Here is a 16,217-nt window from a genome sequence, read left to right as displayed (position 1 = left end):
ACCCCAACGCTGCACGAGGTAGGCAAAGCCATAAAACAGCTCAAGAATAACAAGGCTACAGGTGCAGATGGAATTCCTGCTGAGGCGCTAAAATATGGTGGAGAGGCACTGTTGGCGTGGATACATGACCTCATCTCTCTCATTTGGTGGGAGGAGAGCATGCGGGGAGATCTGAGAGACGCAGTGATTGTGACCATCTTTAAAAAGGGGAACAAATCCGACTGCGGCAACTACAGGGGAATCTCTCTGCTATCAACTACTGGGAAGGTTGTCACTAGACTTCTCCTCAACCGTCTTCTCCCTGTGGCCGAGGAGCTCCTCCCGGAGTCACAGTGCAGATTTCGTCCCCTACGGGAGCAATGGACATGATCTTTGCAGCACGACAACTGCAGGAAAAATGTAGGGAGCAGTGTCAGCCTTTCTAAAAGGACAAAGAGTGTTAAAAAAACAAGCCTGAAGGCTCTGAGTCTCAATGCGAGGAGCATTCGTAATAAGGTGGATAAATTGGCAGCGCAGATAGCTGTTAATGGATATGATGTAATTGGGATTACAGAGACATGGTTCCAAGGTAACCAAGGCTGGGAACTCAACATCCAGGGGTATTCAATATTCAGGAAGGACAGACAGGAAGGAAAAGTAGCATTACTAGTTAAAGAGGAGATTAATGCAAAAGTAAGGAAGGACATTAGCGTGGATGATGTGGAATCTATATGGGTAGAGCTGCGAAATACCAGAGGGCAGAAAACATTAGTGGGAGTTGTGTACAGACCACCAAACAGTCGTAGTGAGGTTGGGGATGGCATCGAACAGGAAATTAGGGACGCGTGCAATAAGGGTACAGCAGTTATCATGGGTGACTTTAATCTGCATATTGATTGGGCTAACCAAACTGGTAACAATACTCTGGAGGAGGATTTCCTGGAGTGTACAAGGGATGGATTTCTAGACCAATATATCGAGGAACCAATGAGAGAGCAAGCCATCTTAGACTGGGTCTTGTGTAACGAGAGAGGATTAATTAGCAATCTGGTCATGCGGGGCCCCTTGGGGAAGAGTGTCCATAATATGGTAAAATTCTTCATTAAGATAGAGAGTGACACAGTTAATTCAGAGACTAGGGTCCTGAACTTAAAGAAAGGAAACTTCGACGGTATGAGATGTGAATTGGCGGGGATAGATTGGAGAATGATATTAAAAGGGTTGACGTTGGATAGGCAATGTCAGGCATTTAAATATCACATGGATGAATTACAACAACTGTGTGGCGTAAGAATAAAAAAGGGAAGGTGGCTCAACCGTGACGAACAAGGGAAATGAGGGAAAGTGTTAAATCCAAGGAAGAGGCATATAAATTGGCCAGAAAAAGCAGCAAACCTGAGGACTGGGAGAAACTTAGAATTCAGCAGAGGAGGACGAAGAGTTTAATTTGGAGGGGGAAAATAGAGTATGAGAGTAAGCTTGCAGGGAACATAAAAACTGATTGCAAAAGCTTCTATAGACATGTGAAGAGAAAAAGATTAGTGAAGACTGATGGAGGTCCCTTGCAGTCAGAATCAGGGGAATTCATAATGGGAAACAAGGAAATGGCAGACCAATTGAACAAATACTTTGGTTCTGGCTTCACTAAGGAAGACATGAATAACCTCCCGAAAATATTAGGGGACTGAGGGTCTATCGAGAAGGGGAACTGAGGGAAATCCTTATTAGTCAGGAAATGGTGTTAGGGAAATTGAAGGGACTGAAGGCCGATAAATCCCCAGGGCTTGATAGTCTGCATCCCAGAGTACTTAAGGAAGTGGACCTAGAAATAGTGGATGCATTGGAAGTCATTTTTCCAACATTCTCTAGACTCTGGTTCAGTTCCTATGGATTGGAGGGTAGCTAATGTAACACCACTTTTTAAAAAAGGAGGGAGAGAGAAAACAGGGAATTATAGACCGGTTAGCCTGACATCGGTGGTGGGGAAAATGTTGGCATCAATTATTAAAGATGTAATAGCAGCGCATTTGGAAAGCAGTGACAGGATCTGTCCAAGTCAGCATGGATTTATGAAAGGGAAATCATGCTTGACAAATCTTCTAGGTTTTTTTGAGGATGTAACTAATAAAGTGGACAAGGGAGAAACAGTGGATGTGGTGTATTTGGACTTTCAAAAGATTTTCAACAAGGTCCCACACAAGAGATTGTTGTGCAAAATTAAAGCACATGGTATTGGGGGTAATGTCTTGATGTGGATAAAGAACTGGTTGGCAGATAGGAAGCAAAGAGTGGGAATAAACGGGTCCTTTTCAGAATGGCAGGCAGTGACTAGTGGGATGCCGCAGTGTTCAGTGTTGGGACCCCAGCTATTTACAATATACATTAATGATTTAGATGAAGGAATTGAGTGTAATTTCTCCAAGTTTGCAGATGACACTAAGCTGGGTGGCAGTGTGAGCTGTGAGGAGGATGCAAGGAGGCTGCAGGGGGACTTGGACAGGTTAGGTGAATGGGCAAATGCATGGCAGATGCAGTATAATGTGGATAAGTGTGAGGTTATCCACTTTGGTTGCAAAAACAAGAAGGCAGAATATTATCTGAGTGGTGGCAGATCAGGAAAAGGGGAGGTGCAATGAGACCTGGGTGTCATGGTACATCAGTCATTGAAGGTAGGCATGCAGGTACATCAGGCAGTAAAGAAGGCAAATGGCATGCTGGCCTTCATAGCGAGGGGATTTGAGTATAGGAGCAGGGAGGTCTTACTGCAGCTGAGACCACACCTCGAGTATTGTGTGCAGTTTTTGTCTCCTAATCTGAGGAAAGACATTCTTGCTTTTAAGGGAGAGCAGCGAAAGTTCACCAGATTGATTCCCGGGATGGCAGGATTGACATATGAAGAAAGACTGGATCGACTGGGCTTATATTTACTGGAGTTTAGAAGAATGAGACGAGATCTCATAGAAACATATAACATTCTGATGGGATCGGACAGGTTAGATGCAGGAAGAATGTTCCCGATGTTGGGAAAGTCCAGAACCAGTGGTCACAGTCTAACGATGAGGGGTAAGCCATTTAGGACCGAGATGAGGAGAAACTTCCTTCACTCAGAGAATTGTGAACCTGTGGAATTCTCTATCACAAAAAGTTGTTGAGGCCAGTTCGTTGGATATATTCAAAAGGGAATTAGATGTGGCCCTTACGGCTAAAGGGAACAAGGGGTATGGAGAGAAAGCAGGAAAGGGGTACTGAGGTTGCATGATCATATTGAATGGTGGTGCAGGCTCGAAGGGCCGAATGGCCTACTCCTGCACATACTTTCTATGTTTTTATGTTTCTATGTTATACATGGCCTTTTTTGATCTTACAAAGGCCTTTGACACTGTCGACTGTGAGGGCTTATGGAGTGTCCTCCTCCATTTTGGGTGCCCCCGAAAGTTTGTCATCATCCTTTGCCTGCTCCACAACGACATACAGGCCGTGATCTTTAACAGCGGATACATTACAGATCCATTCCATGTCCGGACTGGGGTCAAACAGGGCTGCATCATCGCTCAAACCCTCCTCTCAATCTTCCTCGCTGCCATGCTCCACCTCACTGTCAACAAGCTCCCCGCTGGAGTGAAACTAAACTACAGAACCAGTGGGAAGCTGTTTAACCTACACCGCCTCCAGGCCAGGTCCAAGGTCATCCAACCTCCTGTCGTTGAGCTGCAGTACGTGGACGACGCCTGCGTCTGCGCACATTCTGAGGCTGAACTCCAGGATATAGTCGATGTATTCACCGAGGCATATGAGAGCATGGGCCTTACGCTTAACATCCGCAAGACAAAGGTCCTCCACCAGCCTGTCACCGCCGCACAGCACTGAACCCCAGTCATCAAGATTCAGGGCGCGGCCCTCAACAACGTGGACTTCCCATTTCTCGGGAGCCTCTTTTCAACAAAGGCAGACATTGATGCGGAGATTCAACATTGCCTCCAGTGCGCCAGTGCAGCCTTCGGCCACCTGAAGAAAAGAGTGTTCGAAGACCAGGCCCTCAAATCTACCACCAAGCTCATGGTCTACAGGGCTGTAGTAATACCCGCCCTCCTGTATGGATCAGAGGCATGGACGACGCACAGAAGACAGATCAAGTCGCTGGAGATATATCACCAACGATGACGCACCAACATCAGTGTCCCCGCCCAGGCTATCATCCCCAGCATTGAAGCACTAACCACTCTTGATCAACTTCGCTGGGCAGGCCACTTAGTTTGCATGCCAGACACGAGATTCCCTAAGCAATTGCTCTATGCGGAGCTCCTTCATGGCAAACGAGCCAAAGGTGGGCAGCGGAAACGTTACAAGGACACCCTCAAAGCCTCCCTGGTGAAGTGCGACATCATCTCTGACACCTGGGAGACCATGGCCAAAGACTGCCCGAGGTGGAGAAGGTGCATCCGGAATGGCATTGAGCTCCTCAAATCTTAACGCTGTGAGTGTGAAGAGGTCAGGCGCAGGCAGCGGAAGGAGCATGCGGCAAATCAGTCCCACCCCTTCCCCCGACGAATATCTGTCCCACCTCTGACAGGGTCTGTGGCTCTCGTGTTGGACTGTTCAGCCACCAAATAACTCATTTTAGGAGTGGAAGCAAGTCTTCCTCGATTTCGAGGGACTGCCTATGATGATGTCATCAATGTTACAGTTAGTTTACAAATCTGCTCCTATTCAGTTCAACACATGAGCAAAAACAAAATAAAGCATAAGCTTAAAACATTTTTTGTTATTCCTGTTTTCAAATCATCACTATTATATAATATATATATATATAACATATCGAGTGATATGTGATAACAGTGGCATGCTGTTTTTCATCCACAATAGGCACTGTTATGTTCAACCCCAAAATCCAGGTCCATTGATATCTAACTTTAAATCATAGGGGTAAATTTCCACCATCAGCACATCAGGAGTTCAGATACAAGCCCCCATGATTTCCCATTCATTAATTTTACTTGCGACAATTTTTTGTATAATCGAGAAACCGGCCAAAATTACATGTTTCAGATAATTTCCTTATTTCTGAGAAACATTTTTGTTATCCCTTTGCCTCCTCTGGTTAAACTTGAATTGTTCCAGAATAACAAGCAGCTTCAGGCTCAGAGTCCTTTAGGCACTTGGACCAATGCCTCATACAATTTGTCTTTAGTCTGGGCAGGGAGCAATCAGATTCTGAATCAATGTCTATGTTGCAGGTCTGCAGATAATAAGCAAAACTGCTCTCTTGTCGGCTTCTATTGCAAGGGCATTTGCTTCAAAATGAAAATTTTCTACATAGTCACTCCAGCCTGACCCCATTTGATACGCTCCAATTTTTCCAACTAATACCGAGATAATTAAAAATAATTCAGTGACAAGGTAGACCACTACCTAAGTAACAAAATTATCAAATATTCAATCTTAAAAATGCACTGTCTGTTATCCTTGTCACCACTATTATGCCTAAATAAATACTTATATTTGGTGTGGTGATAACTAGCTGCTTTTATTTCCAGGCCCTCTAGAATATTCCGTGAAAGAGTAACAAAGTTATATAAGATACGATACTGGAGTGTAATTGCTACAATTACTCCCAGCAGGGGGCCATCTAATGTTCAGTTAATGCGCATGTACCATATCTATTATCTGTAAATGAACTCACAACCTGATAGTGAATTACAACTTCCAGAATGCACGAGTGTAAATCTGTAAAGGTACTGCATGGAGCACTGCTCCAATTAAAGGTGAATCCGCGCAGCCCCCGCCACCCCAGCAGCAGAAGCGCTTTCTGACAGCAGATAGATTCATAGAAACATAGAAAATAGGTGCAGGAATAAGCCATTCGGCCCTTCGAGCCTGCACCGCCATTCAATAAGATCATGACTGATCATTCCTTCAGTCCCCTTTCCTGCTTTCTCTCCATACTCCTTGATCCCCTTAGCCGTAAGGGCCATATCTAACTCCCTCTTGAATATAATCAATGAACTGGCATCAACAACTCTCTGCGGCAGGGAATTCCACAGGTTAACAACTCTCTGAGTGAAGAAGTTTCTCCTCATCTCAGTCCTAAATGGCCTACCCCTTATCCTAAGACTATGTCCCCTGGTTCTGGACTTCCACAACATCGAGAACATTCTTCCCGCATCTAACCTGTCCAGTCCCGTCAGAATCTTATACGTTTCTATGAGATCCCCTCTCATCCTTCTAAACTCCAGTGAATAAAGGCCCAGTTGATCCAGTCTCTCCTCATATGACAGTCCAGCCATCCCTGGAATTAGTCTGGTGAACCTGCGCTGCACTCCCTCAATAGCAAAAACATCCTTCCTCAGATTAGGAGACCAAAACTGAACACAATATTCCAGGTGAAGCCTCACTAAGGCCCTGTACAACTGCAGTAAGACCTCCCTGCTCCTATACTCAAATCCCCTAGCTATGAAGGCCAACATACCATTTGCCTTCTTCATCGCCTGCTGTACCTGCATGCCAACTTTCAATGACTGATGAACCATGACACCCAGGTCTCGTTGCACCTCCCCTTTTCCTAATCTGCCGCCATTCAGATAATATTCTGCCTTCGTGTTTTTGCCCCCAAAATGGATAACCTCACATTATACTGCATCTGCCATGCATTTGCCCACTCACCTAACCTGTCCAAGTCACCCTGCAGCCTCTTAGCGTCCCCCTCACAGCTCACACCGTCACCCAGTTTAGTATCATCTGCAAACTTGGAGATATTATACTCAATTCCTTCTTCCAAATCATTAATGTATATTGTAAAGAGCTGGGGTCCCAGCACTGAGCCCTGCGGTACCCCACTAGTCACTGCCTGCCATTCTGAAGAGGATCCATTTATCCCGACTCTCTGCTTCCTGTCTGCCAAGCAGTTCTCTATCCACGTCAGTACATTACCCCCAATACCATGCGCTTTGATTTTGCACACCAATCTCTTCTGCGGGACCTTGTCAAAAGCCTTTTGAAAGTCCAAGTACACCACATCCACTGATTCTCCCTTGTCCACTCTGCTAGTTACATCCTCAACAAATTCCAGAAGATTCGTCAAGCATGATTTCCCTTTCATAAATCCATGCTGACTTGGACCGATCCTGTCACTGCTTTCCAAATGCGCTGCTATTTCATCCTTAATGATTGATTCCAACATTTTCCCCACTACTGATGTCAGGCTAACCGATCTATAATTACCCGTTTTCTCTCTCCCTCTTTTTTTAAAAAGTGGTGTTACATTAGCTGCCCTCTAGTCCATAGGAACTGATCCAGAGTCGATAGACTGTTGGAAAATGATCACCAATGCATTCACTATTTCTAGGGCCACTTTCTTAAGTACTCTGGGATGCAGACTATCAGGCCCCGGGGATTTATCGCCGTCATTCCCATCAATTTCCCAAACACAATTTCCCGCCTAATAAGGATATCCTTCAGTTCCTCCTTCTCACTAGACCCACTGTCCCCTAGTACATTCGGAAGGTTATTTGTGTCTTCCTTCGTGAAGACAAAACCGAAGTATTTGTTCAATTGGTCTGCCATTTCTTTGTTCCCCATTATAAATTCATCTGAATCCGACTGCAAGGGACCTATATTTGTCTTCACTAATCTTTTTCTCTTCTCATATTTATAGAAGCTTTTGCAGTCAGTTTTTATGTTCCCTGCAAGCTTCCTCTCATACTCTATTTTCCCCCTCTTAATTAAACCCTTTGTTCTCCTCTGTTGAATTCTAAATTTCTCCCAGTCCTTAGGTTTGTTACTTTTTCTAGCCAATTTATATGCCTCTTCCTTGGTTTTAACACTATCCTTAATTTCCCTTGATAGCCATGGTTGAGCCACCTTCCTCGTTTTATTTTTACTCCAGACAGGGATGTACAATTGCTGAAGTTCATCCATGTGATCTTTAAATGTTTGCCATTGCTTATCCACCATCAACCCTTTAGGTATCCTTTGCCAGTCTATTCTAGCCAATTCACGCCTCATACTGTCGAAGTTACCTTCCCTTAAGTTCAGGACCCTAGTTTCCGAATGAACTGCATCAGTCTCCATTTTAATAAAGAATTCTACCATATTATGGTCACTCTTCCCCAAGGGGCCTCGCACAACAAGATTGCTAATTAGTCCCTTCTCATTACACATCACCCAGTCTAGGATGGCCAGCTCTCTAGTTGGTTCCTCGACATATTGGTCTAGAAAACCATCTCTAATACACTCCAGGAAATCCTCCTCCACCGCATTGCTACCAGTTTGGTCAGCCCAATCAATATGTAGATTAAAGTCACCCATGATAACTGCTGTACCTTTATTACACACATCCCTTATTTCTTGTTTGATGCCGTCCCCAACTTCACTATTACAATATGGTGGTCTGTACACAACTCCCACTCGTGTTATCTGCCCTTTGGTATTCCGTAGCTCCACCCATAATGATTCCACATCATTCAGGCTAATGTCCCTCCTTACTATTGCATTAATTTCCTCTTTAACCAGCAGCGCCACCCCGCCTCCTTTTCCTCTCTGTCTATCCTTCCTAAATGTTGAATACCCCTGGATGTTGAGTTCCCAGCCTTGGTCACCCTGGAGCCATGTCTCCGTGATGCCAATTACACCATATCCGTTAATTGCTGTCTGCGCAGTTAATTCGGCCACTTTATTCCGAATACTCCTCGCATTGAGGCACAGAGCCTTCAGGCTTGTCTTTTTAACACACTTTTCCCCTTTAGAATTTTGCTGTAATGTGCCCATTTTTGTTTTTTGCCTTGGGTTTCTCTGTCCTCCACTTTTAATTTTCTCCTTTCTATCTTTTGCTTCTGCCTCCATTTTATTTCCCTCTGTCTCCCTGCATAGGTTCTTATCCCCCTGCCAGGTCAGTTTAACTCCTCCCCAACAGCACTAGCAAACACGCCCCCTTGGACATTGGTTCTGGTCCTGCCCAGGTGCAGACCGTCCGGTTTGTATTGGTCCGACCTCCCCCACAACCGGTTCCAATGTCCCAGGAATTTGAATCCCTCCCTTTTACACCTCTCCTCAAGCCACGTATTCATCTGGGCTATCCTGCGATTCCTAACCTGACACAGGTCTAACTTGTGAGTTGTGACTAATTCGATAGCTCGTTCAAAGATCCAGCGTAGACATGAAGGGCCTAATGGTCTCCTTCTGTGCTTATAAATCTATGGTATTCAAGCTTGTTATAATTGTACCCAAAATAGAATTAAAGTTAAAATAATGCTGCAATAAATGATAAATTATTGCTAATATTAGCTATTGCTAACATTACCACAAACTGGCTAATTCCACCTACTTTTATTTAAACATTAATATTATATAAGATATAATCTAGGTCAATAACTCATATTGGTAATCTTTAAATCTTTAATAAAGTTACTGAATCTACCATTAGTTTCTGATTTTGTTCTGTTTGAGATCAAATGATTTGAGGTTCATCAACAATGACTTCCTTTAGAAGTAATGTGTATAAATTGGAATGAATGTGTATTCATTAGACAACCACAAGGAGGGCATGCAAGTTGCCAAGAATGAAATACAAGGTAATTCCCAACTTGATTGTCCTAATAACTTACAAGAACCTCTAACCACTCTGTGATGCAAGGTGATTATATGAAAGTATGATTCTATACAGACTCAGTCCACTAACAAGTTCCCTTGATTAAGCCATAAATCAAGACCTAACAAAATCAATAATGCATCAAAGAGACAGACTGAACAACCTATTCACTGAACTGCTTGAATATGGAAATAAGTTGTCTGCAAATTTGGGAATACTGACATAAAGAGGATCTTCCGAATGGAGGCCCTGTCATTTTCAGCGGTATATCACGTCAATCATCCCTGGGTAACATTACAAGTTTAATGAGGCAGAGCATCATATGGGCATGCTCCAAGAGATTTAACATTTTGGGGTTAACCACAAGTGACATGATGTCAATATCTTGCAAATTACTTTCAGCATCATTAGTTGTTTCCTTCCTGCATTTATGTAATGTTTTTTTTAAGAACTTGAGGTACCTTAAACTTGATAGTTTAGCAGAGAAATATATTTGTCCCTCTGTTATCAATTTCAGTCGGGATGTTTCTGGAAATACATCTTAAAATCCATTGTAAAGCTCTTGTCTTCATACAGGCTGTTATGGCCGCAAACATGCAGTGTAATGTTGAAATTTGGTCAGAAAACATAACAATTGCAAGTTTAATTTTTATACAAATGCACCAAATCACTTTTTGGTTTTCACATCCACCTTCATTCTAAGATGGTTAATGCTTACCTTGTGGACTTTAGTGGCATGATGTGTGCCATAGTTTATTGTTTGCAAGTGTCATAAAACAATGTCACTAATAATAAGGGCATATCTGACCACTTCTTGTATCTCTCATCATCCACCCCATCCTATCATCTTTCAACCCCAATTCTGCATTCATCTCATTTACTTGAGAATACCGGGTGTACAACTGGCTTAGCCATCCTTTGCTAGATCTAGCTCAACCACTTCTATCTTTACCAGACCTGACTCTCTTTTGCTAAAACTGTCAACTACTCTCGGATCATCAGCCCAGGTTCCTTTTCTTTTCTACCAACCCCCTCTTTAAACCCCTCTCCCCTACCTGCTTCCCTCTCACCTCTAACAAATATTCCCTGAAATATGGAAGGATAGAATCATAGAATGATACAGCACAGAAAGAGGCCATTCAGCCTATCTTGCTTGTGCTGGCTCCTTGGCACAACCATCCAACTAATCCTACGTTCACTCTTTTCCCCGTAGCTCTTCAAGTATTTATTCAATTCTTTTTTCAATATTACTATTGAATCTGCTTCCACCACCCTTTCAGACAGTGCATTCCAGATCGTAACAACTTGCTGCGTAAAAAAAATGTGTCCTCATGTCACCTCTGGTTCTTTTGCCACTCTGGGTCCTCTGATTACTCAACCCTTCTGTTAAGGGGTGATTTGATGAAGGTTATTGGGATTTTTGAAAGGAATTAATAGGGTAGATAGAGAGAAACTTTTTCCGCTGTTGGGCGAGTCTAGGACAAGCGAACATAATCTTAAAATCTGAGCCAGACCATTCAGGAGAGAAGTTAAGAAACATCGTCATAAAAGGGTGGTAGAAGTGTGGAATTCTCACCCACAAACAAGCAGTAGATGCTAGCTCAACTGATAATTTTAAATCTGAGATCAATAGATTTTTGCTAGTCATTGGTATTAAGGGATACAGAGCCAAGGCAGATAGATGGGATTAAGATGGAGATCAGCCATGATCTTATTGATTGGCGGAACAGTTTTGAGGGGCTGAATAGTCTACTCCTGTTCCAAATTCCTAAATGTGAGGAGTTCATAGATTTCTTTGTCACCATGATACAGATCATCAGTTCAGTTACCTTTGCTTCTTTCTCCCTTTCCTATGCTGAAAAGGAACAGTAGTGTAGTGATTATGTTAGTGGACTGGTAATTCAGAGGCATAACAGAAGGATAAAATGGCTTGTGAGGATCAATGGTATGTTAAGAGTGCCAGAAAAAAAAGTGATAACTTAATTATTTATGACATTATAAATCATTCCAGCATGTCCAACCAAACAGCATCCGGTGCTCCAGTCCTCACAAAGCATTTTCAGTGAATGAAGGTACCTTGAATGTGTGCACTCAACCGTGGTGTGATTTCAGGATTTCACGGCACCTCTTTATGCTTTAATTTAATTTATAAAAGCATTAGATGGTGCTGGGAAAGACTTATCCAAGTTGAGAGTATCCTTGCTTTACTCTGCTACATGGTTGTAACATCTCACAATTGTCAAGCATGTGGATGAAGCCCATAAGGTTCGAATATAAGTGTCTTTCAGATGAGATGTTAAACCGAGGCCCCATCTGCTCTCTCAGGTGGACTTAAAAGATCCATGGTACTATATCAAAAAAGAGCAGGGGAGTTATCCCCGGTGTCCTGGCCAATATTTATCCTTCAATCAACATCATTAGACAAATTATCTGGTCATTATCACATTGCTGTTTGTGGGAGCTTGCTGTGCACAAAATGGCTATCGCTTTTCCTACATTTTAAAAAGTACTTCATTAGCTGGAAAACGTGTTGGGACCATAGTCATGAAAGGCACTATATAAATGCAAGTCTTTTTTTTCAGGTACCATCATAAAATTATGCCATAGCATTTCATTACCAATGAGCTCAAAGATTGCTCTCTAGCTTTAATATGTTATTTATTATCATTCTATGGGGTAGAAATTCACCTTGGATCTTGTCACAAACCGGGCGGTATCACGTGGGTCACTTGTTATACACCCACCCCATATTCAGTTACACCTGCGAGCACCATCGGAGCAGGCCGGGGAGTGGAAGGAGCAGTGTGGAGGCATACCACTCCCGGGAGCAGCATGTGCTGGAGCAGGAGAGCAATGGCAGTGAAAAGGGACGTCACCAAATGTCCAGGTCAGTGATTGGAGCGTGGGCAGGTACATCAGGAGCGGCGAGGTCGGGGCGAAGGAGCGGCGAGAGAATGTAGAGGGACGTGATCGGGGCCCAGGAGAGGCGAGAGTTCAGAGCCCAGGAAAGGCGTGGGCCCAGGGACAGCACAGGCCAGCCCACACTGTGATATGTGTGCGCACTAGATCCATGCAGCAGAGCTTGTCTGCAGTCGTCTTGGTTAACCAAGACCTAGCTCTGTCAAGCCCGTGTGGTAGCTGGTGTGCAATCCATGCACAGGCATCTTCCACCCTTCAAGATTTAGTTCGGGACCTGGAATTTTAGGTCCTTCATTGAAACATCTGTGAACTTCTTGATGTGGAAGCAAGTCATCCTCGATTCGAGGGACTGCCTATGATGATGATTCAGTTACATTGAAGACATAATACTCAAGTGCATTGTTGAGGAATACTACATTGTCATAGGTACTATTCTTTAGCTAGGATATTAAACCAAGGCCCCATCTGCAAGATCAGATTCTAGGACACTTTTTGAATAAGAGCAGAGAGTTGTCATGGCCTCCTGACCAACATTCTTCCCTCAACCAACGCCAACAAAACCCAGATTAACTGGTCATTCAATTGCTGCAACTAGGGATAAACAAATCTTAGTAGATCTAGCTTTTAGCAAAGACCCTAGTGTTTTATCAAACCTGCATGTGGGGAACACCTGGCCAGCTCTGATCATAGTTTAACTAAGTTTAATCTTATTGGTCAATCTACAGCTGCAGTCAATCTAATGCTGGTCCCAGATTTTAAGAAACTTTACATAAATGGTTGAAGATCTGGCAAAAGTTGACTGGGCAACACTTCCAGATAGGAAATCAAGTTCTGAGGACCAATGGGTTCTATTTAAAACCATTCTCAAACAGAGTCAAACCATTTATGGCCCAATGGTTAAAAGAAGGACAAATAAAAAAAATATATGGTTGCGAAGGAAGATGCAGAGGCAAATTTGATTGAAACAGATAGCATTTTACACACTTAAGACATTTAATTCACACGAGAGCAGGGGAAAGTATTGCATGCAATTGAGGGAGACAAAAACAGCCATAAGAGTAGCTAAGAGATCTCTGGAAAAGAAGATGGTGTGTAATTGTGGCAGTAATAGCAAAAGCTTTTCCAGCTATGTCAGAAGTCAGAAGACCATTAAGGACTGTTTGAGCCACTAAAGGTTACTTGTAGGGCAGATTCAAACTAATTCTCAGGTTATGGAAGATCTGCTAAATGACTATTTTCATCTGTCTATGCATGCGTAGATGATGCTTAAGTTACAGATGCAGGGGTGGAGGGTTCTGTATCGAATAGCATTATTAATATTAAAATAATTAGTACTGTCATCTTGGTTAGATTAGGAAAGATCAAAATTGATAGGGCTCCAGGTCCAGATAATATCCATCTAATGGTGATGAAAGAGATGACAAGGTGCTCTGTGAGCCCTTGCCCATACCTTCAATAATTCACTAGAATCAGGGATAGTCCTTTAGACTGAAGCTAGCTCATGTAGTTCCTATATATTTTTTTTTAAAGGGCCAAATCAAAGCCAGAGAACTACAGGCCTATTAGCCATTATTGGGAAGATGCTAAAAGGAATCAGAAGAGTTGCAATTTATGATCATTGGGAAAACGAAGTGGCCATTAGAAATGCACATCACACAGCTTCTGAAAAAATAGGTCATGCCTAACAAATCTGATAGTTTTTTTAAAAAGTCACTAGGTTAGTAGATGAGGAACAACCAGTAGACATTATCTACCTGGACTTTTAGAAAGCCTTTAATAAGGAATGTCACACTAGGTTGCTTCATAAAATAGAATCTTGTGGTATCAGTAGGAATTTGAAATGTTGAGCTATGTCATTGCCATTGTCTTCGGTCCCATCCACAAATTCCTTTCCCTATCCACCAACTCCATCCCTCTCCCTGGCAACTGTCTGAGGTTAACCCAGACTGTTCGCAACCTTGGTGTCATATTTGATACCGAGATGAACGTCGGACTACATATCCGTGCCATCAGCAAGACCGCCTTCGCCCACCTCCATAACATCTTCCAACTCCACCTCTGCCTCAGCTAATCTGCTGCTGAAACCTTGATCCGTGCTTTTGTCACTTCTACACTTGACTATTCCAATGCACTCCTGGCTGGCCTCCAATCTTCCACCCGACATAAACTTGAGCTCATGCAAAACCCTGTTGCCCATATCCTAATCGCACCAAGTCCTGTTCACCCATCACCCCTGTGCTCACTGACCTACACTGGCTCGCGGTCCGGCTTCATCTCAATTTTAAAATTCTCATCCTTGTTTTTAAATTCCTCCATGGACTCGTCCCTCCCGATCTCTGTAGCCTCTTCCAAATCTTTGAGATCTTTGCGCTCCTCCAATTCTGGCCTCTTGTGTACCCCCGATTTTAATTGCTCCACCATTGGCAGCTATGGCTTTAGCTGCCTTGGCCCTAAACTCTCGAATTCCCTCCCTAAACCTCTCTGCTCCTTGAAGAAGCTCCTTAAAACCTACATCTTTGTCCAAGTTTTTGGTTATCTGTCCGAATATCTCCTTGTGACTCAATGTCAAATTTTGTTTGATAACGCTCCTGTAAAGTGCTTTGAGGCATTTTACTATGTTAAAGGAGCTATATACATGTTATTGTTGTTGGATTAGGAATTATTTCCAGTTCCGCAGCTAGACAACTGTAGTTAATGGATTTGAGTCAGCCTGGAGACATGATACTCGCAGTGTCCCCCAGGAATCGGTCCTGCATCTGCTACTCTTCACAGACTTTATTAATGACCTAGGCAGTGGTGTTAGTAAATTTGCAGAGTACACCAACATCTGTGCAATGGTTAAGATAGTAGAGGAGTGGAATCACATCCAAAAAGGTTTAGACATGCTAGGGGAGTAGACCACACAATAGCAAATGGTGTTTAATTTTGATAAATGCATATTGGTAGGGCCAACACAGAATACATGATTCGTTTGCAGGGAACAATACTGAAAGAGGTTCAGACAGAAAAAGGTCTTGGTCTTATTGTGTACAGATCATTGAAGGTTCATGACCAACAGAGCTAACAGAGCATTGGGTTGTATTAATAGAACCCTTCAGCATAAATCAAAGGAGACCTTTTGATAATATACAGATCGCTGGTCAGGCTACATCTGGAGTACTGTGCCCAGTCTTGGACCCCGCACATGGTGGGTGATATTGTGGCTTTGGGAAAGGTCCAGAGGTGAACTACAAGAATGATTCCTAACTTAAAGAAACTCAGTTACTCAGATAGACTCAAAAACCTTGGTCTATTTACAGCATAGACTTAGAGGGGACCTGATTTAGGTCAATAAAATAATTAAAGGGCTGTATAGCATCCCTATTGATGGACTATTTCAGTTTGACATATTGAGGAGGACCAAGGGACACGAGCTTAAACTATGTAAGAGTAGGAATAAACTGGATGTTCAACAGCTTTTATTTTCCCAGCGAGCGAGGGGCCCTGGAATACATTGCCAGCTGGTGTGGTGGGAGAGAAGAAGTGTTTGGTTCTGATGCTCCGGCTATCATGGTGTGGCAGTCTTGATGTACTAGCTGGTCTTTTCCTGGCTGTCAACTTTGTATTTTCATATGTTTGAAGTTTAGAAATGCATTTCCACAGCTACACAACAAACATTATTACCTTTTTCCTTTGGCTTGATTGTAGGCTTTCTCTGTTTTTCCTTTTCAATCTCTACCAAATAAAATGAATGTTA

At 43.0% G+C, this 16,217-nt stretch overlaps 1 protein-coding gene across 1 annotated transcript in view; it reads right to left on the bottom strand.

The window, feature by feature from the left end:
- The window catches only part of LOC139266620 (triadin-like), a 563,562-nt gene that overhangs the window by 217,917 nt on the left and 329,428 nt on the right, over nt 1-16,217 (bottom strand). The window contains exon 27 of the mRNA XM_070884212.1: nt 16,145-16,195. Within this exon, the coding sequence (XP_070740313.1) occupies nt 16,145-16,195 (51 nt within the window). The remainder of the gene's footprint in view (nt 1-16,144; nt 16,196-16,217) is intronic.

Source organism: Pristiophorus japonicus, chromosome 7, assembly GCF_044704955.1.
Source record: "Pristiophorus japonicus isolate sPriJap1 chromosome 7, sPriJap1.hap1, whole genome shotgun sequence".
In the NCBI taxonomy this organism is placed as follows: Eukaryota; Metazoa; Chordata; class Chondrichthyes; family Pristiophoridae; genus Pristiophorus; species Pristiophorus japonicus.
This window is presented reverse-complemented; position numbering and strand designations above follow the sequence as displayed.